Source organism: Micromonas commoda, chromosome 4, assembly GCF_000090985.2.
Source record: "Micromonas commoda chromosome 4, complete sequence".
Taxonomy (NCBI): domain Eukaryota; kingdom Viridiplantae; phylum Chlorophyta; class Mamiellophyceae; order Mamiellales; family Mamiellaceae; genus Micromonas; species Micromonas commoda.
Genome location: NC_013041.1, coordinates 575,493 through 601,557, shown reverse-complemented (window position 1 = coordinate 601,557; position 26,065 = coordinate 575,493). Strand labels below are relative to the sequence as shown.

General features: G+C 66.5%; 13 protein-coding genes across 13 annotated transcripts; 7 read left to right on the top strand and 6 right to left on the bottom strand.

Moving 5' to 3' along the window:
• Nucleotides 1-110: 110 nt before the first annotated feature.
• On the bottom strand, nucleotides 111-1,771 carry MICPUN_57771 (predicted protein; the record flags this gene model as incomplete). The annotated part of the gene is made up of 2 exons (XM_002501290.1): nucleotides 111-1,588; nucleotides 1,742-1,771. 2 exons carry the CDS (start codon nucleotides 1,769-1,771, stop codon nucleotides 173-175), a joined length of 1,446 nt encoding a protein of 481 aa, XP_002501336.1. The 3' UTR covers nucleotides 111-172.
• A 473-nt stretch (nucleotides 1,772-2,244) lies between these two features.
• On the top strand, nucleotides 2,245-2,951 carry MICPUN_108077 (predicted protein). The gene has a single exon (XM_002501675.1). The coding sequence runs from the start codon at nucleotides 2,262-2,264 to the stop codon at nucleotides 2,901-2,903; it is 642 nt and encodes a 213-aa protein (XP_002501721.1). The 5' UTR covers nucleotides 2,245-2,261; the 3' UTR covers nucleotides 2,904-2,951.
• A 16-nt stretch (nucleotides 2,952-2,967) lies between these two features.
• MICPUN_57769 (predicted protein) lies at nucleotides 2,968-4,080 on the bottom strand (the record flags this gene model as incomplete). Its single annotated transcript, XM_002501289.1, has 1 exon — nucleotides 2,968-4,080. One exon carries the CDS (start codon nucleotides 4,078-4,080, stop codon nucleotides 2,968-2,970), a length of 1,113 nt encoding a protein of 370 aa, XP_002501335.1.
• A 195-nt stretch (nucleotides 4,081-4,275) lies between these two features.
• MICPUN_57768 (mitochondrial protein translocase family) lies at nucleotides 4,276-4,666 on the bottom strand (the record flags this gene model as incomplete). The annotated part of the gene is made up of 2 exons (XM_002501288.1): nucleotides 4,276-4,450; nucleotides 4,569-4,666. The coding sequence occupies 2 exons, from the start codon at nucleotides 4,664-4,666 to the stop codon at nucleotides 4,276-4,278; spliced, it is 273 nt and encodes a 90-aa protein (XP_002501334.1).
• Nucleotides 4,667-4,830: 164 nt separating this feature from the next.
• On the top strand, nucleotides 4,831-6,636 carry MICPUN_57767 (major facilitator superfamily; the record flags this gene model as incomplete). The annotated part of the gene is made up of 1 exon (XM_002501674.1): nucleotides 4,831-6,636. The coding sequence occupies one exon, from the start codon at nucleotides 4,831-4,833 to the stop codon at nucleotides 6,634-6,636; it is 1,806 nt and encodes a 601-aa protein (XP_002501720.1).
• A 56-nt stretch (nucleotides 6,637-6,692) lies between these two features.
• Nucleotides 6,693-7,157, bottom strand: MICPUN_57766 (predicted protein; the record flags this gene model as incomplete). The annotated part of the gene is made up of 1 exon (XM_002501287.1): nucleotides 6,693-7,157. The coding sequence occupies one exon, from the start codon at nucleotides 7,155-7,157 to the stop codon at nucleotides 6,693-6,695; it is 465 nt and encodes a 154-aa protein (XP_002501333.1).
• Nucleotides 7,158-7,444: 287 nt separating this feature from the next.
• On the top strand, nucleotides 7,445-8,464 carry MICPUN_57765 (metallo-beta-lactamase protein; the record flags this gene model as incomplete). The annotated part of the gene is made up of 1 exon (XM_002501673.1): nucleotides 7,445-8,464. The coding sequence occupies one exon, from the start codon at nucleotides 7,445-7,447 to the stop codon at nucleotides 8,462-8,464; it is 1,020 nt and encodes a 339-aa protein (XP_002501719.1).
• A 116-nt stretch (nucleotides 8,465-8,580) lies between these two features.
• MICPUN_57764 (predicted protein) lies at nucleotides 8,581-9,000 on the top strand (the record flags this gene model as incomplete). Its single annotated transcript, XM_002501672.1, has 1 exon — nucleotides 8,581-9,000. The coding sequence occupies one exon, from the start codon at nucleotides 8,581-8,583 to the stop codon at nucleotides 8,998-9,000; it is 420 nt and encodes a 139-aa protein (XP_002501718.1).
• Nucleotides 9,001-9,234: 234 nt separating this feature from the next.
• ASN2 (asparagine synthase) lies at nucleotides 9,235-11,226 on the bottom strand (the record flags this gene model as incomplete). Its single annotated transcript, XM_002501286.1, has 1 exon — nucleotides 9,235-11,226. The coding sequence occupies one exon, from the start codon at nucleotides 11,224-11,226 to the stop codon at nucleotides 9,238-9,240; it is 1,989 nt and encodes a 662-aa protein (XP_002501332.1). The 3' UTR covers nucleotides 9,235-9,237.
• Nucleotides 11,227-12,056: 830 nt separating this feature from the next.
• MICPUN_97246 (predicted protein) lies at nucleotides 12,057-13,115 on the top strand (the record flags this gene model as incomplete). Its single annotated transcript, XM_002501671.1, has 2 exons — nucleotides 12,057-12,586; nucleotides 12,617-13,115. 2 exons carry the CDS (start codon nucleotides 12,057-12,059, stop codon nucleotides 13,113-13,115), a joined length of 1,029 nt encoding a protein of 342 aa, XP_002501717.1.
• Nucleotides 13,116-13,378: 263 nt separating this feature from the next.
• MICPUN_57761 (predicted protein) lies at nucleotides 13,379-15,299 on the top strand (the record flags this gene model as incomplete). Its single annotated transcript, XM_002501670.1, has 2 exons — nucleotides 13,379-13,578; nucleotides 13,814-15,299. 2 exons carry the CDS (start codon nucleotides 13,379-13,381, stop codon nucleotides 15,297-15,299), a joined length of 1,686 nt encoding a protein of 561 aa, XP_002501716.1.
• Nucleotides 15,300-15,429: 130 nt separating this feature from the next.
• MICPUN_57760 (predicted protein) lies at nucleotides 15,430-16,203 on the top strand (the record flags this gene model as incomplete). Its single annotated transcript, XM_002501669.1, has 1 exon — nucleotides 15,430-16,203. One exon carries the CDS (start codon nucleotides 15,430-15,432, stop codon nucleotides 16,201-16,203), a length of 774 nt encoding a protein of 257 aa, XP_002501715.1.
• A 192-nt stretch (nucleotides 16,204-16,395) lies between these two features.
• MICPUN_57759 (predicted protein) lies at nucleotides 16,396-24,907 on the bottom strand (the record flags this gene model as incomplete). The annotated part of the gene is made up of 2 exons (XM_002501285.1): nucleotides 16,396-24,453; nucleotides 24,623-24,907. 2 exons carry the CDS (start codon nucleotides 24,905-24,907, stop codon nucleotides 16,396-16,398), a joined length of 8,343 nt encoding a protein of 2,780 aa, XP_002501331.1.
• Between the last annotated feature and the right edge of the window lie 1,158 nt (nucleotides 24,908-26,065).

Sequence of the window (26,065 nt, the reverse complement as noted above, 5' to 3'; positions counted from 1 at the left end):
CAGCTGGGACGCCCCACGATCGAACAAGCGAACGAACGTACACGTTTCGGCTCATGCTTTAGTTTACATTTTCAACTCAACTCAGATCAAGGCAAGGACAAATCCTCGACGTCGTCGTCGTACTCGTACAGTTTTACAAAAAATATTTCCGTAAGGTTCCTTTGTCGTCTCGTCAACGCAGCGATTTCTGCGGCCCGCCCGACCGTCTGGCGAGGTCCCCGCCCCCCGACCGTCTGGCGAGGTCCCCGCCCCCCGACCGTCTCGCGAGGTCCCCGGAGCCCGCCGCCAGCACAGCCTCCGCGACGGCCGCGTCGGCGTTGTCGTCGTCGCGAACGGAGCCCATGAAGGTACCGTCGTCGAACTTCTTGGCGTATCTCCGGCTGAAAATATCGATGTAATACTCGGCCCCGTTCCAAATGCAGGATAGGAACACCAGAAGCATCACCGTCGTGTGCACAGCCTTGGATGCGTAGCACATGGGTATCGGGAGGAAGGTCACCATGGTGTAGACGAGCTGGAGGCTGACAAAGACAAACTTCGTCTTGAGCGAGTTGTGATCGAAGAGCTCGTCTTGCGCGAAGAGACCCACGCGTCTGGACGTGCGCAGCGCCCACCGCGTCACAGGTGCCTTGTAGTCGTTCGCGAGCCACCGCAGGGAGGTCACCAGCTCGGGGTCGTTGTCCAGGCGCTTCACGTAGAACAGTTCGGTGATGACCAGGTAGATCACTTGCCAGATCAGGTAGCCGACCACTGGGTACACGTAAAACTCCCGAACGACGTCCACGACGTCGTACGACATCGTGAGCTGCTCCACGGTCAGACGGTTCGGCGCCCTGTGCACCGCGGCGACGTCCGCGTACATCAAACCCGGCGCCACCGCCTGCCCGTGGTCCCCCTCCCTCGCGGCGAACAGCCAGCCGGTGGCGTCGCCGAGCCCCCACCACGACCAGGTCAGGTCGCCCTGTCCGTACCACCTGGTGCACCACGTCAATATCGCGGGCGCGGTGTGGATGAACACGCTCTGCACCTTGTCGTGCGAGTGAAACACTAGCGAGTTGCGCCACAGGGGTATGGCCCAGAGTATCGGGCCGTTGCTGTACGCAAACACGGACCGGAACAGTCGTCCACTCGTCGGCGCGCCCAGTATGTGAACGAAGCACGCGAGGTTGGCGTAGTAGCAAAAGTCTATGAGGAAATAGTGGTACTTGATCATCCTGTACATGATGATGCGGTATATGAACACCAACGGCGCGCTGCAGAGGTAATAGAACCAGAAGTACTCCGGGTGCTCCGTCGCGACAAACTGGGTGAGCATGAGGCCGACGACGCCGAGCGTGAAGGACACCTTATCTATGGTCTGGATCGTTCTGGGCATCTTGACGTAGTCCCGCACGCGAACCCGCGGGTCGCCGGTGAGCTTGGCGCGGACGAAGTTGCGCGCGCCCTCGGGTATGGCGCGAGCCCCTTCGGGGAGGGATGGGCGCCTGGGGCGTTTGAAGAAGGGGGCGAGCGGATTGCGTCGCCGCCACTCCCGTGGGCTGTCCTCGCCGTCCGAGGTGGGCGACATGTACCCATTCTCCTCGCCTCGCTGTTGTCGGTACGCAAAAAGGGGGGCGGGATAGGGTCGTCAGATGCGGTTCGTAGCTCGAGTGCCAAGCCCCCAAAAAGCTGCAGCGACGAAATGCGTTAAATCTGAGAGTGGGGAAAACCGCACGCTACGGGTGGGGAATGCGGGACTCACCCGCCTCCGTCTCATGACGGCCTCGGCCATTTGGCACCTTTGTCCTCACGCGAAAGCCTGACGGCCCGGTGCCGACGGTGAGCGAGCACGCCCGCCGCACACTGGAGCGCCCCACAACCAGGGTTGGGTTCAAAATTTGCGGGCGCGAGCGCTTCGACGGGCGGAACGTAGACGAGGTCGTCCAGTCAGCTGGGCACACCTGACGGGGGAAAAGCGGGGAGGGGGACACCCGGACGACACGCCACCGCATATGCTCGCGGCTCGGGTACCGTGCGTGCCCCGGGCTCGTGTGGAGCAGCGACGTGCGGGACGGATCGAACGGCCCGCCACGAACCCGTCACCGACGCCTCTCCGGAGCGGCGTCACTGCTCCACCGAAAAGGATGTCGCGAGCCGCATCATCGGGCCGTGACTCACCACCCTCGACCTACGTGTGGTACGCGAGCTTCGGCTCGAACATCCTCCTCGAGAGGTTCGAGTGCTACCTGCGCGGCGGAAGGATCGGCGGCATGGTGCGCGACATGCCGGGGTCGAGGGATCCAACCCCACCGGTCGCGTCCTCGCTGTGGATGGACGTTCCGTACAGGCTGTTCTTCGCGCACAGCTCGCCCACGTGGGCCGGCGGAGGCGTCGCGTTCGTCGACGTCACGAGCCTCTCACCGACGCTCCCCACCGCGTTCAGGCTGTACCGAATCACCCTGGAGCAGTTCAACGACGTGCTGGCGCAGGAGAACGGGATGGAACCGGGCGCGGCGGGGTGTCGCGAGCTGACTGGGGACGACGCGGCTCGGCTGGTGCGCCATTGGCGGACAGAGGCTTCTTCGCTCGCGGCGACGGGACCCGACGAGGTGATGCACGCGGGGACCACGGGCACGACGGGCCCACCGGCGGAGAGCAGGGCGCCGAGTGAGCTGTGGTACGGCTACGTCAAGTGCGTCGGGGTGAAGGCGAATGAGCCGGTGTTGACGTTCACGTGCGACGCCGACGAGCTGAGCGGGTTCCGCTCGGGGGATATTCCCACGAACCCCCCGTGCGAGGCGTACGTGGACGTCATCGCGGCGGGTTTGGTTCAGTGCGGGCTCGGCGAAACGGAGGCGCGCGGGTACCTCGAGGCACGGGTCGAGGCGTCCATGACATCCGACGCGGGCGCGGCGGCGGTGTAGGGCGTTCGTTTTTAACCGGCTTGAAAAATGATGCGAAGATACAAAGGTACAACAGAAGGCACACTCACCGCAGGGAGGACTGGAGCCACGTGTCGTCCCACCAGTCCGGTATATTCACCCTCGCGTCGACGTGACACCGTTCGTCGTTCCCGTGCGCCACCAGCGCGAGGTCCTCCGCCGAATCCGCCTTGGCCAGGTGCTCGATCCTCAGCAAAATCAGCCCGACGTCGCCCCTCGCGGCGATGACCTTACCCACCGGCTTCCCCGTCGTGGGTGCGCCGTCCAGGAACACGTCCATGCCGGGGCGCGCCCTCGGCTTTTGTTGTTCGTTGGTGTTCGCGTCGCCGTTCCGGGTCGGAACCTCGTGCCCGGACCACTTCTCCTGCGGCGTGGACGCTCGGCCGCCGACGCCCGCGGAGTCCTTCGCGATCCACTGGCTCCGCCTGGCGAAGAGCGCCGGGACGATGCGCTTGCGAACCACCCCGGTGTGGTGCGTCCGCGCGGTGAGCTCCTGTCCGATGTAGCATCCCTTATCGAACGATATCGCGTTGAGTCCCGCGAGGTTGCACTCGAGCGGGAGCAAGCCGCCGAGCTCTTCGGATCCCTCGGCGACGCCGAGTGTGTACCTCCACTGGGCGTACGCAGCCTCGGCTTCTTCGGGGTCCGCGCCGGCGGGAAGGAGCTCCGCCGCGGCCGCCGCCGGGATGACGCCGCGGAGTCCGAGGCCGTGCCACCGCGGGTCGGGTTGGAGGAAGGAGAGGATGTCGTCGTCCGCGGACTCCGCGTCGACTGGAGGGACCCACTCGGCGGAACCGTCGGCGGTGGGATCGCGCCGGTCGCTCCGTTCGCCCCCGGCGACCACCACCCTGAGTTCCTCGCCCGCGTCGTCCAGGGTCACCGGCGAGCGGAGCTTGAGCTTGACGAGGGCGTCCAGCGCGTCTTTAAAACCGTCCGCGGGCAGGTCCGCGAGCAGCGCGCCCCCGAACTCCCGGTGGAGGAAGAGGTCGTGGCGCACCCTGCCCTGCGCGTTTTGGAGCGCCGCGTAGACGGGTGCGGCGCCCGCGTCGGCGAGGGAGCGCACGTCGTTGGTGAGGATGCGCTGGAGGAAGGGAATGGCCTCCTCGCCGGCGATGCGTAGAACGCGCCGGGACGCGAGCGACACGCCTCGAGCGAGCATGACGAAAGCGCGGTGCAGAGTGGCTCCAGAGTTCCAACTAACTTTTCTCCCGAGAAGAAGGAAGGGCGAGGTACCGGCGGTGTCCGGCACGTGGGTCGCTCCTCGGTGTCTGCGATGCTCGCTCAGGATTCGATTTGCGTTTCAAACGTCCTCTAAGCGCCTAAACCTTACGACTCTCTCTACCGTGTGTTTCTCCTATCTCCCCTGCTGCATCGCCGCCTGATCAGCCGCTCCCAGCATCTGGCCCACGATACCCACGGTCTGCCAGTACTTGCTGGTGCACCTGTCCACGCAGCTGTTCTCCCCCACGTTAAGGTCCCCGTCCTTGAACTTCTTGTCGATGCACTTCTCGTAGCACGAACCCACCATCCTGCGCGGAGAAGAAAGGGCATGGAACGGTCAGGGGACGGCCGACGGGGAGGGTTCGGGCAGCATAGGTTTAGGTTTCCGGTTGCCCGGCAGCTGTGGGGCGATCGCACGGTACTGACTTGTTGAAGAGCTCGACGCGGTACTCCATCTCCGTGGTGGCCGCGGAGTACATCTTCTCCTTCTCCTCGGCGCTGAGCTTTCCGACGTTGACCGACATGGTGAACCGCCGCTGCTGCGATGCCACACCGCGTGTCAGGGAAAAATGGTCGACCCTTCGAACTGCGAGGACTTTGGATATTTTTGTTGATGACTCGCGCCAGAAGACACACGCAGCAGGGTCGCGGGCCGCGGAAGGGTCGGCGACGGAGCGGGATGACATCAATGACCGTCGCGAGGGGTGGACCGGCGACGACGAGCGGTTGCCGACCCACCTCGAGACCGGTTCGCGCGCGTCCCGTCGCCGTGAGGACCGTGTCCCGTCGAACGCGCCTCGCTCGGCCAGATTCGGGCCGACTGCCGGGGCTCGCCGGGCGACGCCGCGCGGAGAGGAATCCACGACGGGGACCGGGTTCGGTCGCGACGCGGGCATCGGACTCGGGCGGGGATCTCGACGTCGACGACGATCGGCTCGAGGCCAGGGGCGTACCCGACGCCTTCACCTCCGGGTCTGCCGCGTCGTCGTCGGAATCGCGTTTCGTTCAAAAAGGCTTCGACGCGGGGAGGCGCGCTCGTCCCTTGGGTGGATTCGACGGCGACGACGACGACGACGAATCGGACGCCCCGATCGCCCGGCGGCCTCGCGTTAAACCCGACGCGGCCGCCGCCGCGAACGGGGCGGACGGGGAGTTCCCCGCGTGGGAGCCCAAGTTCCCGAGCTCGCTGGACGACCTCGGCGAGCGTTGGCGCTCCATGCCGTCGCGGTACCGCATCCTACTCGGCACGTGCTGCGCGTTCGTCCTGTGCAACATGGACAAGGTGAACATATCCGTCGCCATCATTCCCATGGCGAAGGACATGGGGTGGTCCGTGGGCACCGCGGGGCTCCTGCAGAGCGCGTTCTTCTACGGGTTCGCGCTCTCGCAGCTGCCGGGCGGATACCTGGCCACCAAATTCGGCGGGGCGAGGATGTTACCCATCGGCGTCTTCATCTGGTCCGCCGCGACGATGGCGGTGCCCTTCGTCGCGGGGGATACCACGGCGCTGTTCATCTCGCGGGTTCTCGTGGGTCTGGGCGAGGGGATATCGCCAGCCGCGGCGACGGACGTGATCGCCAGGTCCGTGCCGCTGAGAGAACGTTCGCGAGCGGTGGCGTTTGTGTTTAACGGATTCAACATCGGCAGCGTCTTGGGTCTGTCCGCGGCGCCGCTCATCATCGAGGCGTTCGGGTGGCGCACGGTGTTCGAGGTGTTCGGCGCGCTCGGCGTGCTTTGGGTGATGTCGGTGGGTTTCGGCATCTACGCGAGGGGAGGCGCGACTCCCGGGACGCCGGCGGGGGCTTCGGGAGACTTAGCCCCCGTGGAGGGTCTCACGGGCCAGAGAAAGTTGGAACCCGGCGCGGAGGAACGGGACGGGGTGCCGTGGGGTCAGATCTTCGGTGCGACGCCGCTGAGGGCGCTGGCGTACGTGCACTTCTGCAACAATTGGGGCTTTTACGTGCTGCTCGCGTGGCTGCCCAGCTACTTCACGCAAGAACTGGGCGTGAACCTCACGAACGCGTCGCTGTTCACGCTGCTCCCGCCGCTCGGATCCGGTCTGGTGGCGTCCGCGGTGGGGCCGCTCGCGGACAATCTGCTGGAGCGGGGCTGGGAGGTGTCCAGGGTTCGGAAAACGGCGCAGGCCATAGCGTTTTTGGGGCCGGCTTCAGCAATGACGGCGGCGGCTGCTATTGACGACCCCACCCTGACCGTGGGTTTACTCACGGTTGGTCTCTCATTGGCGTCGTTCTCATACGCGGGCCTGTACTGCAACCACCAGGACATGTCGCCGAGGTATTCGTCCATCCTGCTGGGTATAACCAACACGGTTGGCGCGCTTCCCGGGGTGATTGGGGTTCCGCTGACGGGATACCTGCTGGAGATGACGGATAACTGGGAGCTCTCCATGTTCGTGCCTGCGGTGTTCTTTTACGTCACAGGCGTTGGGGTCTTCACCAAGTGGGGCAGAGCGGAGAAGCAGTCGTGGGGGTGAGAGAGGTGAGGAGGAATATAACGTGAAACAACAAGTCACGTCGCGCCACGCGCTATTCACGCCCAATAATCGCTCTTGAACGGCGGTGGCTTTCCGAGCTTGTTCTTATCGACAGCGATGAGACACTTGCACCCAGGGGGCACGCCGTACTCCGCGAGGTTCGCGTCATCGTCCACCATCATCTTGAACTTGTAGCTCAGCATGACGTCCTCCCAACGCTCGATGATGTCTCTCTTGCCAGTCTGCATCGCACCGCCTCGGCCGAGTCCGCCCTCCCAGAGCCTCCGCCTGATGTCCCGCACGGTGTCGTCGTGCACGCTGGCCTTGATTCTGTACCTACAACCGTCGCAGAAGAAGGCGAGGTGGTCGTTGTCTTTACGTCGCGGGACCGTGGGGAGCACCCCGAAAGCCAAGAACTCTCTCGTGGCGACCTCCTCGAAGACTATTTGCTCCTTGTCAGGGGGTATCTCGACGTTGTTGTCGCAGTCCCACGCGCCTTTGCCGAGCGTCAGTCCTGCCATCGTGGCCGGTGTGGGTTGCTTGTTTGATGCACGAGTGCGCTGGCCGAGTGTGGCGGCGGTCAATGCCGGGCAGGGCTCTCCCTTTCAGTGGGGAGGGCGGCGGGCGCGAAAACGGCTGCTGAGCGAAGCAGCGATGCGACGCTAACAATTGTGAAATTTTCTCTTGGAGGAGGGAGGCGACGGGGCGTCGATACAAACGAGGCCGGCGCCCGAATATCCATCCCCGCGCCTCGCCCGGCCTCACTCGGCACGCGCGTGGAGTGATGTTTGACGCGATCACCGAATCCATGTCGCAGTTCGTCGCATCCAACTTCGCGCGCCCAAAGCCTCGCCACCTCCCCGACCTGCCCCCCATCAAACGCGTCAGCGACCGGGTCGTGCGGATCCTCGGTATGAACCCTTCCGAGTTCACTCTGCAGGGCACCAACACCTACTTGGTAGGGACCGGTCCGTCAAGGTGGCTCATAGACACCGGCGAGGGCAGGCGCGAGTACATCCCGCTGCTCAGGAAGGCCATGGAGGACGAAGGGGTGACCGGCCTCGAGGGGATCTTGCTCACGCACTATCACGGGGATCACATCGGCGGACTCCGGGACGTCCGCGCGTTGATGAAGGACCTGGGCGTCGACGAACCGGTCCTCGCGTACAAGCGCATCCGCGCGGGTAACGGCGAGCGCGCCGTTCGCACCGACGATAACCCTCACGGCGACGTGGACGACCCGGAGCGAAGCAGATGCTACGTCGACGTGCGAGACGGCGATTTGTTCCGATGCGAGGGCGCGACTATCCGCGCCCTGCACACCCCGGGCCACACCCCCGACCACGTCGTGTTCACGCTGCAGGAGGAAGGGTGCATGTTCGCCGGCGACTGCGTGCTCAACGGCAACACGACCACCTTTGAAAATCTCGGCGAGTACACGGCGAGCCTTCGGCGGATGGCGGAGGCGCTGCCGCGGGGCGGCGCGCTTTACCCGAGCCACGGCGACGTGGTCGAGGACGGGCACAAAAAATTGGAGGAGTACATGCGTCACAGGTCGATGCGCGAGGAGATGTTCATGGAGGCGCTGAAGGAGGACTGGGCGACGCGGCCGGAGCGCGGCGGGATGACAGCCTCCGAGCTGTGCCGAGCCGTGTACGCTCACCAGGTTTCGTATCTGGTCCTGGTCACGGCTTGCGAGGGGATCACGCGCCAGCACCTGGCGAAGATGACGGAGGAGGGGAGGGTGATCGCAGAGGGAGGCAGGGGCGGGTGGGGTTGGCCCGGGGAGGTCAGGTACGTCCCAGCCGCCGGGGAGATGGCGCGGTGACCGAGGCTAAAAGTTGATGAAAATTTCCAGCTGTGCTCATCCCCAGCACGTCTTTATTTTCACGCGTCGCTCGCTGTCACACCTCCGCGCGCTGCGAACCGTCGGAGGTGTCAGTCATGCCGCGCGCGCCCCCCGCGCCCAAGCGGCAGGCTACTTTGCACGATATGGGCAAGGTGGTCAGCTCACGCGCCTTCTCCTACTACAACGTCTCGTCCGAGGACGTCGACAGGTACAAGGCGACACTCGAGGATGCCGACACGACGAAGGAGGAGTTCTTGACCGCGCTTCGGCACCTTTCGTCGATGCTCATGACCCGCGACCTGCTCACCTCGAGTATGATCGGGAAGGTAGTGTCGCGGCTGAGGCGCAAGCACCCGGACGAGGAGGTGAGGAAGCTGGCGGGCGCGATGGTGGACAAGTGGAAGCTCGAAGTAATTCGGCAGGTTGATGTCGATCGCAGGGTTGAGCGGCGGAGCAGGGGTGATGTGCGAACTTTCATCGAAGCGGGCCGGGGCGGGTCGGGATGGAGACGATAAAACGACGCATCTTCGAGCGGCGTCGACGCACGATCGAATGAAGAGGGGTGAACCCCGAACGAACGCTCCTCCGGGGGGGGGAACACGGGACGTTTGAATAGACTAACTTTTAGCTAGTCGGCGAGTGTGACGACGGCGGATGAGACGAGGCTCGTGCTTTAGACGCGAGATTAGCGCGCGACACGGTAACAAAGTTGAGACTTTAGACATATATCACAAGTTACCCGGGCCTTTTCATCACGCGAACGCCACCGCGCTCGCCCTGACGGCGCGAAGGCCGACAAACCGCGACTTGACAGCCGCGCGTCCTCGCCCGCCGAGCGCCCTCGCCCCGCTCTTCACGGGGCCCTTGGCAGCCTTCACCGCCACGCTCCCCCTCACGCCCGCGTGTCCGCCGATGATGGCCATCACGCTCGCCGCCTCCGCCGGCTTCTTCTCCTTCGCCGAGGACTTCGTGTCCTTGCCAGCCCCGTCCTTTTTGAGGTCAAACTTGTCACCCGCCACGTGCACGTTCTTAACCGCGCGGCCGGAGATGTCGCCCACGCTCTTCTCCCACTCCGGGTCCCAGGCGACCGCCTCGGGGGTGGAGCACGCGATGGACTTACCGAAGGGGCAGGTGGCGTACGCGCAGTCGCCGTTCTCCATTCCGGTGACGAAGTGCTCCTCGAAGATCTCGCGAAGGAGGTAGTACTCCTTGGTGGTGGGAGGGTTGAGGGGGAACCTCTGCTCGCGGTTGGCGAATTGCTCGTCGCTCACCATCTTGTTGGCGTAGTCCTGGAGGCCGTCGACCCAGTCGTAGCCGACGCCGTCGGAGAACTGCTCCTTCTGGCGCCAGAGCACCTCGTCGGGGAGGTAAGGCTGGTCGGGGGTGTCGAAAGCCTTGCGGAGGAGGTACTTCTCGAGAAACGGGTGCCCGTCCTCGTCCGTCTCGTTCATGCGGATCATCTTCTGCTCCGGGTCGGTGTTCATGGCGTAGTCGCACACCTGCTGGGACAAAAGCGGGGTGCGAACCTCGATGCCCCACGCCATGGTGGACTTGTTCGCGCGAAGGACGTCCCACTGGTGCAGGCGGGTGGTCTTCCTGGCGCACTCCTTGTGGAACTCCGCGGCGGAGGGAGCCTTGTGGAAGTAGAGGTAGCCGCCGAAGAGCTCGTCCGCGCCCTCGCCGGAGAGCACCATCTTGAAGCCGTAGCTCTTGATGGCGCGAGACAGCAGGTACATCGGCACGGACGCGCGGACCTGCTCGAACGTCTCGAGGTGCCAGACGATATCCGGGAGCGCGTCGAGCGCCTCCTCGGGGGTAAAGTGGATCTCGTGGTGGACGGTGCCGAGGGCGTCGGCCACCTTCCTGGCGGCGATGAGATCGGGCGCGCCCTTGATGCCGATGGAGAAGGAATGCACGGGCTCGTCCGCGCCGAAGGTGTTCTTGGACTCCTTCTTGTGCCTCACCGCGATGGAGGTGATGAGGGAGGAGTCGAGGCCGCCGGAGAGGAGCACCGCGTAAGGAACGTCCGCCATCAGGCGATTCTTCACCGCGTCGACGACGGTCTCCCTGAGCTCGGTGTAGTCCGCCTTGCGATCGGGGATGTACTCCACGTCGGTGACCCACTTCGGGTCGTACCAGCGGACCATCTTGCCCTCGGTCTCACCCTTCTCGCGGATGTAGTAGTGGCCCGGCGGGAAAATCTCGTACTTGGCGATTCCCGGGTCGTCGACCAGGGTCTTCATCTCGCTGGAGAACCACACGCTGCCGTCCTTGCCGTAGGCGATGTAGCAGGGAATCTTGCCCATGTGGTCGCGGCCCGCCATGATGGTGCCCGTCTTGCGATCCTCGATGACAAACGCGAACATCCCGTCGAGCTCGCGGATAAATTCGGGTCCGTTCTGCTCGTAGAGGTGACCGATCACCTGGCAGTCGCTCTTGTTCTCGGACACGATGTTGTACTTCTCGCGGAGGTGCCCGTGGTTGTAGATCTCGCCGTTGGCGATGAAGGTGGTGTCGTGCGACGCGTCGGTGTAGAGCGGTTGCTCACCCGACGGGCCGGGCGCGACGATGGAGAGGCGCTTGTGGACCATGTACGTCTGCTTACCGTCCTCCTTGATGGAAACGTCCATCTTGTACGAGTCCGGGCCGCGGTGGCGAATGCGCTTGGACAGTCCGTACACCCGCTTCCTGTTGTGCAGCGGGTCGCCCGTGAGGCCGATGACGGCGAAGATGCCGCACATTTCTCACGATCCACGCAGCTAGCTCGCGCGGCTGTGTCCCTCCTGAGGTGTCTAAAGACGCGAACCGAGGCGCCTGCTTCGACGGAAACGATGGGTGACAGGCGGAACGGCGGTCAGTATCGGCGATACGCGGAAAGACGCGCGTCGCACTGCGCGATTGGCGGCACGGAATTCCCCGCGGCATGAAAAAGGTAAAGGGCGCCGCTCGGCTGGGCCAAGGGACGATTTCATCGGGCGCGGCACCCTATCGCTCGAGCGACGGGACGCGCGCTCGATCGAGGATCGCGCGGGTAGAACGGAAGCTCGACTCACCTGTGAGATTTAACTCTTCTCTATCGGCCGTCGGCTTGCGCCGGCGTGCAGTGACTCCGTACCGGGCGTGAACCGTCCTTCAGGGTTTTCCGAGGTGGGTTTCCGAGAACGCGGCGGGTGGTCCAGGAGATCTCCGTGATGCGCGGTGGGATAAGTTGCCGAGACTGCGGTCGTTGACGGTTCAGGTTTTGTGAGGGTGTTGACCTGTGTCGAAATCGAACCAAATATCATCCCAACCTCTAACCGGATGCATGTTTACTTTTACCAATCCCGCCGCTAATTGAAGAAATATCCCCGAAATCACACGTGAACCAGTTGCCTTCGTACCTTTTGACGCTTTTCGCGAAGTTTCCCGAGAGTGCGAACAGATCATCGCACTCTCGTCCAAAAGGCGCCGGGGCGAGTTGAGATTCGAGTCGAGTGCGGCTCGCGATCGAGACAGGCGAGGAGGCACTTTCTTCGATCTTCCATCGGCGCAGCACACTCCGCACGTCGCGCACCCCCATCAAGCACCGAAGATGGCAAAAATCGGCCAGGGCGACGAACGTTGGATCGTTGCCGACCGCGAGGACGGCACCAACGTTAACAGCTGGCACTGGCAAGAGAAGGACGCTTTCGAGTGGTCCAGAGAGCGCTTCGCAGATCTCATCGGCGCGATCGAGTTCGAGGACGGCGGCGTCCGATGCAGGTGCACTGGCGTCACCGCGCTGACGGGCGAGGCTTACGTCAACAGGCGCAAGGGGAAGATCATCTGCGGCTACGAGCTCGACCTCAAGATCGGGTACGAGGGCACCATCTTGGACGGCGGTAAGACCGTCACGGGCAACGTGCACTTCCCCTACATCGCCGACGAGAACGCGGGGGAGGAGCACGAGGCGAAGGTGCTCGCCGCCGGGGAGGGACCGGACGACAGGAAGGTCAAGGAGATCATGAGGCTCGTCGCCCTACCCAAGATGGCGGAGGGCGTCGCCAAGTTCGAGAAGGAGCTCGCGAAAGGAGGGCCGGGCGGCGAGGGCGCGGACCCCAACGAGGCGAAAAACGCATCGGGGTCCAAGCCGTCAGCCCGCGAGGATTTCAGGGACAAGAAGCCCGGAGACGTCCAGAGCAACGCCGAGAAGGAGAGGGAATCGAGGACCGACAAGACCGCGCCGCTCTCGCAGAAGTCGCACACCATCCGCATCACCGAGCGCTTCTACTGCAGGCCGCGGGATGTCTGCGACGCGCTCATGGACGGACAGCGAGTCATGCACTTCTCGCGGTCCCCCGCGCAGGTTCGCCCCGAACCCGGACCTTTCATGATGTTCGACGGTAACATCCACGGCGAGACCTTGGAGTACGTCCCGGGCGAGAAGATCGTGCAGAACTGGAGGTTTCGCAACTGGAAGGAGGGTCACTTCAGCAAGGTCACCATCACCTTCCGCGAGCCCGAGCCCGGGAACTGCTTCGTGGACCTGGTGCAAACAAACGTGCCAGAGACGGATGCGTTTGATAACGAGACGGTGATGGACACCACGGAGGTTGGGTGGAAGCAGCAGATCTTCGAGCGCATTCGCCAGGTGTTCGGGTACGGCGCCTAGCTCATCTTTAATTTGTGATATTTCGAGGCATTCGACCACGCGCGCGAGTAGCACCGCCGATGGCCGGCAAGAAAAAGTCAGCCAGGGCCAGCAGGCCGATTCGATCGATCTAGACATCAGTACCTCATAGACGACGTCGAAAGCGAGAGACTCGTTCTACCACTTGCGCAGGGCGCCGAGGGGGTTTGAGTCGCGCCGAGTCGGGTTCGAAGGGTTCTGGCGTCGAACCTGGATCCGTAGGACCCCTCGCGGGCGCGGCTACGATGTCGGCTCGCGGGTCTCCCCCCGACGCCTCCAGATCCCGTCACCAGGGAGACGCTCATGCGTCGAGGGGCTCGGGCCATCACCACGTCCCGATGGTGCAGACGAGCGCGCCGCACCGCGCCGAATCGCCGATCGGGGTGAAGACGAGGACGCGCGAGGGTGTCGTGCTCACGAAAGATCACGAATCTCGGCACGCAAGGTGAGCGAACCGGGCGCGACCTCACTCCGCGCCGCGTACTACCCCGACCTGAACGCGCTGCATGTCTCCACGACCGAAAACCACTCTTTTTTGTGCATTTTTTGATACTAAATGCCCGTACGAGCCAAACAGAATCTACCGGGCCGAACTTTTTTTCCCCGACACGTGACTATCTTCCGCGGGTGAAGTTTCACTGACGTTTCGCCCAAACCCGGCCGACCCGTTCCCTTTGCAGACCCGACGGCGGCGGCGGATCTCCAAAATCTCCGAAGCACGTCACGAACAAAACGTATCAACCCACGCCCGTGCACGCGACGGGGTGGTCGTCCCACCACGTCGCGAGCCGCGCGCACGGTGCCCGCGACGGCGACGGCGACCGAGACGACCCGAGGGGGGACCCGCCGCACCGACTGCCGTCGCCGTCGTCCGCCAAGTATTCCCGTCCGTTCCGGGGCGCCGCGACCGCCGCGATCGAGGATCAACCCCACCAACACCCGGGCGGCCCACACCGCGTGGACGCGACGGCCCAGACGGACGCGCTCCCGCAGCTGCCGTCGCTCGCGGAGCTCGGGTTTGGGTCGGGTTTGGGTTCGTCGGGCGGGGGTGCGTCCTTAGGTGGTCCCCCGGCCGGCGAGGCGGCGGGATTCGGGTCCAGCCCGGAGACGTTACGAAACCTGGAGAGGCTCATCGAGGCGCAGCGCGCACAGCTCGTGTCCAAGGGGCTCATCTCCGACGACCGCGGCCGGAGAACCGGTCACGGGGGAGGTCACGGTCAAGGTCAAGGTCAAGGTCACGGTCAAGGTCACGGACACGGTCACCAGCCGCCCTCGCCGCGGGTCGGGCGACGATCGCCGGGATCGCAACCGCGCTCCAGGCGCAACAACTCGCTCGGCGGCGACGGCGATCTGGTGTTTTTCGAGTCGCCGATGCCAAACCCGGAGAGACGCGGGGGTAACCCATCGCCGGTGGCGCGGCCGCGGGGTCCCACGCCGCGTAAGATGCGAACCGGGAACCACGCGCGGTCGTCCACCAAGCAAGTCAGCCCGGAGAAGAACGAGCCGCCCGGGGGTTTGGTAGGTTCGGGGTATGGACTAAACCCTGACCTTTCATCGCTGTTCTCCCCGTCGCCGCCGGTGAAAACGCCGGCATCGTCTCGCGCCGACCGAGGCGACGCCAAGCTGGGGACGTCACCGACGGCGAACCGGACCCTACACTTCAGTACGTCCCTCGCGCCTAGGCTGACCGGGCAAACATCCAGCGTGTCCGGCGTCGCCAAGCCGCGCCCGCGTCCGCTCTCGCACGCCCCCGCCGTCGCCAGGCACCTGGGCGTGCTCGAGGACGACAGCGCCCTCGCGTCGCCGGAGAGTGGATTTTCATCCGACGGGAGCGGTGGGGCGATGGGTCCGACCGTTCAGGCGGGCGGCGGCGGTGCGGGTGGGGGGATCGCGCCGGTGCGGGTGGGATCGCAGACGGGTTTAGGGTTGGGGTTGGGTGGGCAGACGGGGCGCGGGGCGTTCCGCGTCGTCGGGTCGTTCACGCCGGCGCCAGCTTCGGCGTTTGTCGCCGGGGAAAAAGCAGAGTTGAGGCGGGGGAGCGCGAGCGACGTCGAGGCGGCTAGGGAGAGGGTGGGGCGGGGCGACGGGCCGTCCGGGGGGGTCGGGGGAACGCGGGGGAGCTCGGTGCTGACGCAATCGCTTCGGAAGGAGGACGCGTTCGAGTGAGGAGGCGTCGCCCGTGGGGGGTGGGGGAAAGAAGGGACAGTGTCCCATTCTCGTTTTTAATGTCACAACGTGTACCACTAAAAATTTCCCCGAGGCGACGAAACCAAAAGCCAGAACGCGTCGCGCGAATATGGACGACACGCTCCGCGACACGGGCGCGGATGTGTCATCCGCGGGGACTAAATCCCTACCCCCGGTGGAGTCTCGCAAGAATCGCTTCCCGATGTGCGTCGTGTGGTGCCCGCTGCCCATGATCACGTGGCTCTTCCCGCCCATCGGCCACGTCGGAATCTGCTATTCCGACGGCCTCATCACTGACTTTCTGGGTTCTCGCTTCATCCACCGCGGCTCGCTCGGCTTCGGCGCGGTCGCGAGGTACTGGCGCCTGGACCCGACCAAGGTGACGGACGGCGCGGGCGGCGTACACACCTTCGACACGAGCGTGCGAAGGGCGGAATCCCTCTTCAACACCTGCGAATACTACAACCTCTTCGGTAACAACTGCCACCAGTACGCGGCGCACGCGATGAACCTTGCGGGTTACCAGGGCAAGCGCGACTGGAACATGGTGCACGTGGCGGCCAACGTCCTGCTCAAGGGGAGATGGGTCAGCCCATGGGCGGCGGTCAAGACGTGGGGGCCGTTCTGCGTTGCGCTCGTCGCGTGCGCGGCGACGGGGGCGTGGGGTTTCGTCCAGGGAATCTTCGGGGCGTTCTTGCTGCTGGTGGTGTACTTCTCGTCTTACTCGTTCGGGTACGCGGATCCGGCGCGAAAGCTCTACCAGACGCCGAACAAAGTGGAGCAATACTCTGAAGACGAGGTGATGGGGATGCAGATGCATCAGGCGGCCGGGGGCGGGGACGATGAGGAGCCGCCGCTGCCTCCGGGGCGATCAATCGGGTAGTCTGTTCGAAGTGCGTAAGTGTTTTAACAAGCTATCCACCGTAGCCGAAAGAATCGTATCCCATTTCCGCGGCGGGGCGCCCTTCGCCCGGCCGCGACGACCCACGACGCGCGCCGTGAAATCGTCTCGCGCGTCTCGTCCGAAAAGTCCCAAAAATCCCCGCGTCCCCGTCGCTCGCGTCGTCGTCGTCGCTTACTGGATCCCGAGGTGGTTCCTCCACTGCAGCGCCAGCCGCAGCTTCCGCGCCAGCTCCTCCTTACTCCCGTACGCCGGCAGCCGAAGCTCCTGCGAGCACGTCCTCCCCTCCGGAAGCTTATCGACCGGGTCCATGCGGTTGACGCGTATGGGCCCGCGGGGAAGCGCCGCGAGGCCACCCGGCGGCAGCCTCGGGCACACGGCGACAAACTCCAAAAACCCTCGGCGCTCGTGATCCGGCGCGTCCACGAGCACGTCGAGCAGCCACAGGTAGGGCGGGGACTCGGCGGTGTACTGAAACCCGGGCAGAACGGATCGCCGGAGCTCCTCGCGGGTCCACTCGATCGCGTCCTTGCCACACACGAGCTCGGTGATTTCCTCGGCGCTAAACGCTTTCAGCGCATCCACCGGGAAAATCTCCGAGAGACCCTCGCGGAAGCCCTCAACCTGCGCGGCGACGCCGTCGGCGAACCAGTACCGCACGACGTCCGCCAGGTACTGCTCCACGTTACCGACGTGCACCTCGTGCTCGCCCGCGTCCACGTGGCGCGCGAGGCGGCGCGCGGCGCGCGTGGCGGGTGAATCGTTCTCGTCATCCGCGTCTCCGCATTCGAAGATCTCCGCGGTGAGCGGTACCCGGCTCACCGGGCAAGCGTACGACAGGTAGGAGAGCCGCTCGAGATGGGTGTCGACGGCGGCGGCGTCCACAGCCTCGTCGCCATCGCCCAACCCCATCCTCAGATGGGCGTCGCTCGCGTCGTCTGTATCGTCGGCGCAGTCGCCCGATGACCCAATCTTGAACACCCGCCGCTCGCACTCGCGGTGGCGCCTGACGTCTCGAACCGCTCCGCAGAGCCATCGAGCCACCGCGCCGCCCGCGCACCTATCGTCGTACACGGCGGGCAGGTCCTCCTCCGTCAGCGTCTCGCGCAGGATCGCGACGCGGACGAACGCCGGGTTGAGGGGCAGCGGGAGGATGTGACCGTCCAGCAGAGCCTTGCCCACCAGCCGCCCAATGAACCGAAACCTGCGCCGCGCCAGCTCAGACTCGGGCGACCTCGGCGGGAGGGGGTGCGGAAACAGCCCGCGCGTTTGCCACAGGTGCTCCGGTCCATCGTCGCCGTCCTCGTCGGGGACCCACATCATCGTGGCGGTGTTCTCCGACCTGAGCTGAAGCGCGTCGGCCACCTTGTTGTAGAACTCCTTGGTCACCGCGCCTCCGAAGCCCTCCTCGTCGGTGAAGAGAACCTCGAGGACGCTCTTGTGTCTGGCGTGGTGGCGCATCAACACGTCAGCGTCGGCGAGTACGCGGTCCCTACGAACCGTCACGCGCTCTCTCTTGAGCGTACCGAGGCGCCTGGCGCCACCGCGGGGCCGCGCGGGGTCGCCGTCGCCGCCGCCGACGCCGCCGCCGGCGCCCGCGTGCTCCTGCACCCACGTCACCGATCGACTGGTACCAAAAGCGGTGCTATGGAAGTGTCGCAGCCTCGCTTCCAACGGGAACAAGAACCACGCTCCGCGGAGCAGGGTGTGCGTCCACGCCGGCACCGCGCCAGAGGCGACCGCGACGGCGTCCTCGAGCTGAGCCTGGAGCTTCTGCGCGACGCGGCTGTTCTCCCAGGCGGTCGACCCGCCCACCGGGCCGAACCGCCGATGCAGCGCGGCGAGCAAAGCCACCGCCGCCGCCGCCGCCGTCGGGTCTCGGCCGCCCCCGCACGCGATCCAAGACGACGCGATGGACGACCCGGGCGTCGGACGCTCGTCGATATCGCCCGACGCGGCGCTGGGAGCGAGCGCGCGGATGGGCGCGGGCTCCGGGGGACCGCGCCCCTCGCCGCCTACGCCCGCGCGAAGCAGCTCCCAGTAGAGCGCCCACGCATCCTCCTCGACGCGCGCGCCCTCAACCGGGGGCGACGGATCGGGAACTGTCGGCATCTCGACTTCCCCGTCCCCGTCCCCGTCCCCGTTCCCGTCGCCGTCGTCCATCCGAACCGGGCTCGCGAGCGCCTTAACGTGCTCATCGTGGAGCTCCGCGTAAATATCCGCCAGCTTACTCGCCGAGACGCGGTTCGCCGCCGCTTTGTTCGAACCTCTCAAGTCTCTTTTGGCCAACACGTCGGAACCGCAAACAGCCCTGAGCCGCGCAACCACCGTCGTCTTCGTCAGCTTCGGCGACCGACCGCCGACGAGCCGTTCGCGCACGTCACTCACGGCCCACAGGTCCGGTTCGGACTTGGCGCGCGGCGGCGGCGGCGGTCGGGGCGCGGGAAGGGGCGGCGGCGGTTCGGGCGTCGCCGCGGAAATTTCCTCAGCCGTCGACGCCATCCCCGCGGGGAGGCCCTCAACGCGGACGTCGTAGTGGAGCACGGAACGCGCGAACCACCTGTCGTGGTCCATCGAGCCGACGACGACGTTCGCGGTGTTATCCTCCCCGTCGCCCGCGTTCCTCGCGGCGGTCGTAGCCGCAGCCGCGAGCGATCGGAGGGTGTGGAAGAGCGTCGCGCTGCCCGGCGCGGCTCTGAGCGTCGTCGGCGGCGACCCCGCCGCGGCTCGAGCGCGGGCGGCGTAAATCCCCGCGGTAGATCCCGGGAACGGCGGGGCGCTCAGCGTCGGGACCCTCGTCGCGGAGCCGTTCGGGACCCCGGGCGGCTTGGCCGCGAAGAGGGAGGCGGCCATGGCACCCGAATCATCCGGCGTAGCTAGCGCGAACCTGACGCGGACAACCGGGGGCTTCTCGCACCTCCTCGGCGGCGGCGGCGGCGGCGGGACGGAAGCCTTCTCCGGGGAGAGGCTCGACGGCCCGCCCAGCCTCGACGGCGGGCGGGAAGGCGCACGCGGCGGTCCCCGGGACGCCGGGCGTGACGGAGGCTGCGACGGCGCACGCGCGATGGCCTCCTCGTCGCCGCGCCTTCGAAGCTGGTCGAGCGAGATGTCGCTGCGCATGATTCGCGTGCCGTCGCGGCCAGCCTCGGAGATGTCGAGCCCGGACCACGACCTCGCGAGCCCGCCGCCGACGCCCGGGGGGATCGGTGATCGGGAAGAGACGACGCTGAACACGCCGACGTCGTTGTCGGTGCCCGGTAGTCGACGAAAGGTGATGGAACCGCCGGGTCCTGACGAGACCCCGCTGGCTCGCAAAAGCGCCTCGAGGATCTCGTCGCGGCTCACGCCGCCCCGCAGCATCTCCCCGACCGCCGAGTGAACCTGCTCCCTGCTCGAGCCCAGGTGCACGTCGAGCTGTATCTCGCCGTTATCGCCGACTCTGAATCCACCAGCTGTGCCGCCGGCTGTGCCGCCGGCTGTGCCACCGGCTGTGCCGCCGCCGCTCGACGCTCCCGCGGTTGCGACGGGGAGGAGCGCCGCCGCCGTCCGGTCCTCCTCCTCGTCGCCCATCCGCAGGTTTTCGAGGCGCACGTTCTCCACGAGCGCACCGTCGGTGTCCAGCTCCACGTCCATGGAGTCCGCCGCGCGGTGCCGCACGACGGTTCCCGCGAGCCAAGTGTCGTCGGGGTCCGGTCGCGATTCCCCCGCGCCGCCGCGAGGGACGGGGGGCGGCGGCGCGGGGAGGCCCTGCATCGCGATTCGCGCCCTCTGTCGCGCCTCCTCAGCCGCGCGGGGCTCGATGACGACGCGCGCCCCGAGCGGCGGTCGACACGCGTGCGTCTGAGGAGGGGCATTGGCGCGCGGGTTGAGACGAACCGCGGGCGTGAGACTGGCGGAGTGCCCCGTCACGGCGGCGGCGATGGCGTCGCACACCTCCCGGCTCGCTCTCTTCACGACGGGCACCGCCATGTCCTTCTCCAGCGCGTCCATGACCTCCTCCTCGAAGTGCGCGAAAGAGTCCCATCCGAGCGCGGCCCTCGACCCGATGTCCTCCTCGTGAAGCTCCACGATGCCCTCGTCGTCCGTCTCCACCTCCCCGTCGTCCACGTCGCCGTCGGCGTTGACCCGCCGGTGGCGAGAGCGAATCTGCGACGGGCTCAGACCGAGCGCTCGGTCGAGCCGTGAGGCGACCGCGGCGGTGATCTCGCGAGCGGCGGCGTCCTCCGGCGTCTCCGCGGGCGGCGCGGCGGCTCCAGAGGGTGCGGCGGGGGCGAATTTCGAAGCCTCCTCCTCGAGGATGTTCCACAGTTGATCGAGGTGGTTCTCGACAAACGTGTCGACATCCCAGTCCGCCTCGGGCTGGAGCAGGATGACGCGGAAGGTATCCTTGAACGCATCTTCGGGCCTGATCGCCTTGACGGGCGACTTGGCCTTGCGCCTGCGCTTGCGGGACGATTCATCCGCCTTGTCCGCGTTGGCGTCGGGCTTTGACCGTTTCTTCTTGTCCTTGCCGGGCCTGGGTTTCTCTGGTTCGGGCGTCGGCGTGGGCTCCGGGCGGTGGATGACGCGGTACTTACGCTCGACGAGCGCCACGTGCTGAAGCGCGGGGCGCGCGGCGGGCTCGAGCCTAAAACCCGCGCCGCCCTCGACGATGAGCGCGTGCCTCCCCGTCGTCGGATTGTACCGTTTGACGTCGGCGGCGGCCCATCGACCAGCCTTTTCAGCCTCGGCGGGTGAAGCCGCCGCGGCCCCGCCCCGGCGACGGCGGCCCCGCGGGCTCGTCACAGCGAGGGGCTCCTCGCCGTCTTCCACCGCGTCGACGTCCTCCCTGTTCACCGTGCCGGGTATCCAGAGCCAGATTCTACCCCCGACGAGCGCGTCGCACCAGCGCCGGTACCCCGGATCGAGGATGACGACCCTTCGTAGGATGTGGTGCTCGACAGCCGCGGACGGCGTTAGGGGCCCGGCGTGAAGCGGCGCGCCCGCGAGGTCGGTCACGCCGCGCGTCGCGAGCGGCGAGCGCCGAAGAGTCAAGCGAAGGGGCGCGGCGAGCATGTTCAGGCCAGACGCCAGCTTAGCAGAGGCGTCGACACCCGTGACCGCCCCGAGTGGACCGCCGGGCCTGTTCGCATCCGCCGGCGGTCGGTGCCCGAGCGCGAGGTTGCGGAACACCGGCAGTTGCTCGTTGAGTTCCAGGGTGGAGTGGAGGAGCCTGAGCAGCACGGCGAACGCGGTGCGTTCGGAACTGCCGCCGATCGCGGCGTTCGCCTTATCCTCCCGTTCCCCTCGTCGCGACTCGTCGGTCCTCGGCGGCGTGGCGGGTTCCAAAAACGCAATCCTAAACGCGTCTCGCCGCGTCGCCAGCGTCGACGGCTCCGTCGTCGCGGCTCCGTCGCCCACGAGGTAGTGAAGCAGCGCCGTGGCGAGCCGTGCCTCCTCCATCTCGTACACGGTGACGCCGTCGGCGCTAACCAGCATCGACGCGAGCTGCCTCACCGCGGAGGCGTCGCCGGACGCGACGGCGGCGGCTGTCAACGCGAGCCGGTCGGCGGAGACGCCCGACGTCCCGGGCGCGCCGTCCCGCGTCTTGAACGCCGCTCGCGCGTTGTCGAGGGTCTGCCTGGCCATCGCGTACACCTGCTCCTGCTCTCTCGCGGCGCCGGTGATCCCACCGCCGGTCGGCGGCGCGCCCGTCGCCGCCTGCAGCGCGGCGCCGAGCGACGACGGGGTTCGCCGCCTCGGACTCGTCCGACCCTCCTTTTCGCCATCCGCGGCACCCTTAGATGCGAGCTGCTCGATCCTGCGCAGCAAACCGTGCCGACGAAGCTCTCGCGCGTTGCCCGCGTCTAGCCTGATTAGCGAGTCCACCACCTGGAGCGCCAGTATCAGCAAACCGGACGACTGAGCGTCGCTCAACGTCGTGCCCAGCAGGGAGAGCAAACTGGCGAAATCGTCCCCGGGTAACCTCGAATCGCCGACGTGGCTCAGCAAGGACAGCACCAGGCGCAACATGAGGCGCTTGGTGGGCTCGTGCGCCGCCGTCCGCTGCGCGGCGAGCAGCGCGGGCAGGAGCCTGGCGGTGAACACGCGCGCCATCTCGAGGCGTCGCGCGAGGGGAACCAACTCGGCGGATTCCACCGCGGACGCCTCCTTCGCGGCGCGAACCGGGTCGCCCGACGTCGAGGGCGCGGCGCTCGCCGACACCCCCGCGCCGATCCAAAACTCTCGCGAGCCCGGCAGCGCCGCCGCGAACGCCCCGCCGCCCGATTCGGGCCCGCCGCGGAACCCGATGGGGTCGCCCGGCGCGCGCGGCGCGGGCGGTGCGCCGGCTGCGAGGGCGGCGGCGTGGCCGACGGGACCCCGCTCCCCGTCGTCGTCGACGAGCTCGAGGTACGCAGAGGGTACGTCGCCGTGTCCGGGGAGCTCGTCGACGTCCCCATCGTGGTCCATGTCGTCTTCCTCATCGTCGTCCTCGTCTTCCTCCTCGTCGTCCTCATCCGACTCGTCCGTTCGCTCGTCCCAGGCCACGAGGCATCGCCCGCCAGACATCAGCGAGATGATCTCGCCAATCGTATCGTGATGAATGTCCCGCACGCGGTCGCCGATTTGCAAGCCGTGGTGCGACGCCTCGAGCGCAGCCACCGCGGCGGACTTGGCGACGTCATCCGCCTTCTTCTTCGCGCCATCCGCCGAAACGTCCGGCGCGAACAAGTGCGCCAACGCCTTCTCCGTCGCCTGCAGCAGGAGCGTCACCGCGGAGGTCGTCGCGCCCGAGCCGTCCATCGCGCACGCTCTGGTCAGAACCTCCGCGTCCGACAAGAGGTCCAGGACGCCCTCCTTGAAGCACAGATGCGCCACGCGGGGGGTGTTGGGCGAGAAGAACCACAGCACGAGCCGCGACGCCGTGTCCATCACGGGGGTCGACGCGGACGTCGCGGACGTCGAGGCGTCGCCGCCAGACTCGTCCCCCCGCCCGGACCCTCCCGCGGGCTCCTCCGTCGTGACTCCCCTCCCGAGCGTCTTCGCCAGTAGCGCGGGTAAGCATAGGTCCACGAGCGCGAGCACGGCGCCCTCGCGTTCGCCGCACGCGGCGTACACGGACGCGAGGCAGCGGAGGCACTCGTGGTGCAGCGCCGCAGCCGAGTCGTCCCGCAGCAGGGACACGAGCGTGGGCGCCAACGCCTCGCCGGGTTGCTCTCTGCTCACCTGGCACAGACCCTGCATCAGCGTGAGTGCGTCGAGCGCGTTGGCGGTCCGTCCGTCCTTGTAGCACGCGCGCGTGTACTCCCCCAGGACGGCCAGCCCGCCCAGCCGGATGACGATGCGGCGAGCCTCGAGGCCGCCCGTTCCGGGGAAGACCCTTCGAATCAGCATGTCGCGCCTCGACGCCGTCGCGCCGCCCCTGCGCACCTGTCCGAGGAGCATGATGAGCTTCACGGACTCCTCGGCGGCGAGCCTTCTGTCCGGATCCAGGGATTGAGGAGGCGGAAGTACAAACGGGACCTCCACCTCGGGCTCCTTGGCCTTGGCCTTCCCTTTCCCCTTATCCTTCCCCTTGGGCTTCTCCGTCGCGGGTGCCTCGGACCGCGCCGCCGCGAGGGTCCGAGCCGCGGGCGTCGGCTCGAGAACCGAGAGGAGCGCGCGCATCGGAGCCTCGGCGAGCATCGGGCCGTACCCCTCTTCCGAGTGCAGCTCCGTCACCTCCTCGTAGGTCCACAGCGCCCTGCACACCAGCTCCATCACGTTCACCCCGCGCTTTCGAGGCGGCGTCGGGGCCGCCTCGCGAAGAGGAAGCGAATGAGCCTCACGCGTCGCGCCGCCCTCCGTCGGAGACGCGGACGCGGACGCTCCCGCGGTCCCGCCCCTCGCGCTCCTGCCCCTCCGCGGCGTCGCGGCCCCGCCGGCGGCTCCGCCACCGGCGCCGGCGGGGGCGGCAACCGCCGCAGCCGGCTCCGTCGCCGCGCCTTTCTTCTCCTTGCCAGGCCTCGTAGGTTCCACGGGCGGATCCACGTACGCCGAGAGGAGCTTCGCGAGGCACTCCATGATCCTCCTGTCGTTCCTTCTGCCGAACACCTCGCCGCGTTCCTCAAAGGCGAGGAGGTACGTGCAGAGCTCCTGGAGTTTGGCCTCGAGCGCCGCGTCGGAGGCGTCGGCGTCGCCGAACACGCGCGTGAACTCCGCGGCGGGGTCCACTTGCGTCGCGTCACCGGTCAGGTGCTCCGGTCGCGTGCCCTGCGGTGGGTTGGAACAGGAGACAGGGTCAGGTTGTGGGTGGTCCAGGAGGGGTGCAAACTTTTTGAGATTCCGGCTCGCGTGTCGTCGCGCGGGGAGACGGCGCGTCGGCGGCGGTGCGACGGGTTTAGCGCGGCGTTTGGCCGCAGAGTCCGAGAGACTGACTCACCTGTGTGCATATGACGCAGCGGGACGAGAACATGGCGTTGTGATAGGTGCACACGGCGCAGCACCACATGTTCTCGGGCGGCGCCTCCTCCGCAACCTCCGGCGGTGACGCATCGGCTCCGTCGCCGCCGGAAGCGCGCGGGTTCGTGCACGCCTCGCATATGCTGCTGCCCGCCGAGTTTAGGAGCGTGCTGCGTTGGGTTGGAAACGATGTCGGGAAAGTATCGGTCAGGGCGCTGTCGGGTCGGGTCGCGATGCACCCGGTCGTCGGTCGTCCTCGGGTCATGGCTGCCAGTCACCCTGGCCGAGGAGACCGAGGAGAAAAGCGAAAGGCGAGAAAGCGGAGAGGATAGCGTGGACCGAGTCGCGTCTGCGTACGCGTGTGACCGCATCGCGCGACGAGTAGCCGCATTCGTACGGTGAAAAACCTCGCGAGGAGCTGGTCACGCACCAGAGCGGGCACTCCCAATCTCCCTCCTCCGCCGCCATGGCGGTCGTCAGCCGCGCCGGTTGTTTTTCTTCGAACTGAGCGAGGCACCCCCTCAACAACCGCCGAGCGAGGGCGCTCCCCGCGCTCACGCCCTACCAGACGCGTCCGAACCCGCGCGTGCCCCTCCTAAACTTCCGCTCGACACCTACGCGCCCCGAGAAACCTTCCTCCTCGCGCGACCACGCCGGTGCCAGTGACTTTGGCCCCTCCGTCCCTGGTGACTCACGCCGGCATCTCGGAACCGAGGTTCAAGAAGTCAGACAGAGATGGCGCGAACAGCGCGCGTGGTGACTGGACTGCGGCGGCCTTTGACTCAAGAAATCCCATAAAAAATAGACCGTCAAATCGGTAGAATCGGGTGCCCTCCCGGATATTTTGTCATTTTTCGTGACTTTACAAGATGTTGAAAGAACTGGCGGCGATCACAGCCCAGCGCGGGCCGCCAGCATGCAGGCTGCGGCTGGAGCATGGGCAGTCGCCCGCCAACGCCCCCCCGGGCCGAGGCGGCGGCGTCAAACCCACGCGCTGGCCGAGGAACCCGGCTACTTCGAAGCGGTGGGTAACAATCCGCGTAAAAATCTGCTCGGCGGAGGGAAAAGAGTCGGGCGCGATCGAGTCCCCGAGCCCCTCGGCGCCTTTGTCCGCGAGAGCGTCGCCGAGGCGGTGGGTCCCCTGAGGAGCAACCGAGGACGCGGATCGATCATCCACCGCGCACCCGCGCGTTGGTCGAAGCGCGACGACGGGCGGTGGCTCATCCTAGCCGACGCGGCGCTGAACGGGGATGTCGCGCAGGCGCAGATCGAGGAGCTGGCGGGAAAGATACAGGCGCCCGTCGGTCCCTCCTCGCCCTTGCTCGACATGGAGTCCACGTCCAGTATCGACCAGGTCGAACCCCCCGGGATGCTCAACGAGTACTCCGACCAGGACGGCAACAGGTTCAACGTCTACCTCAGC

Excerpts from the sequence above, each read along its gene's own strand:
- MICPUN_108077 (XM_002501675.1), top strand. The coding sequence starts at position 2,262 with ATGCCGGGGTCGAGGGATCCAACCCCACCGGTCGCGTCCTCGCTGTGG.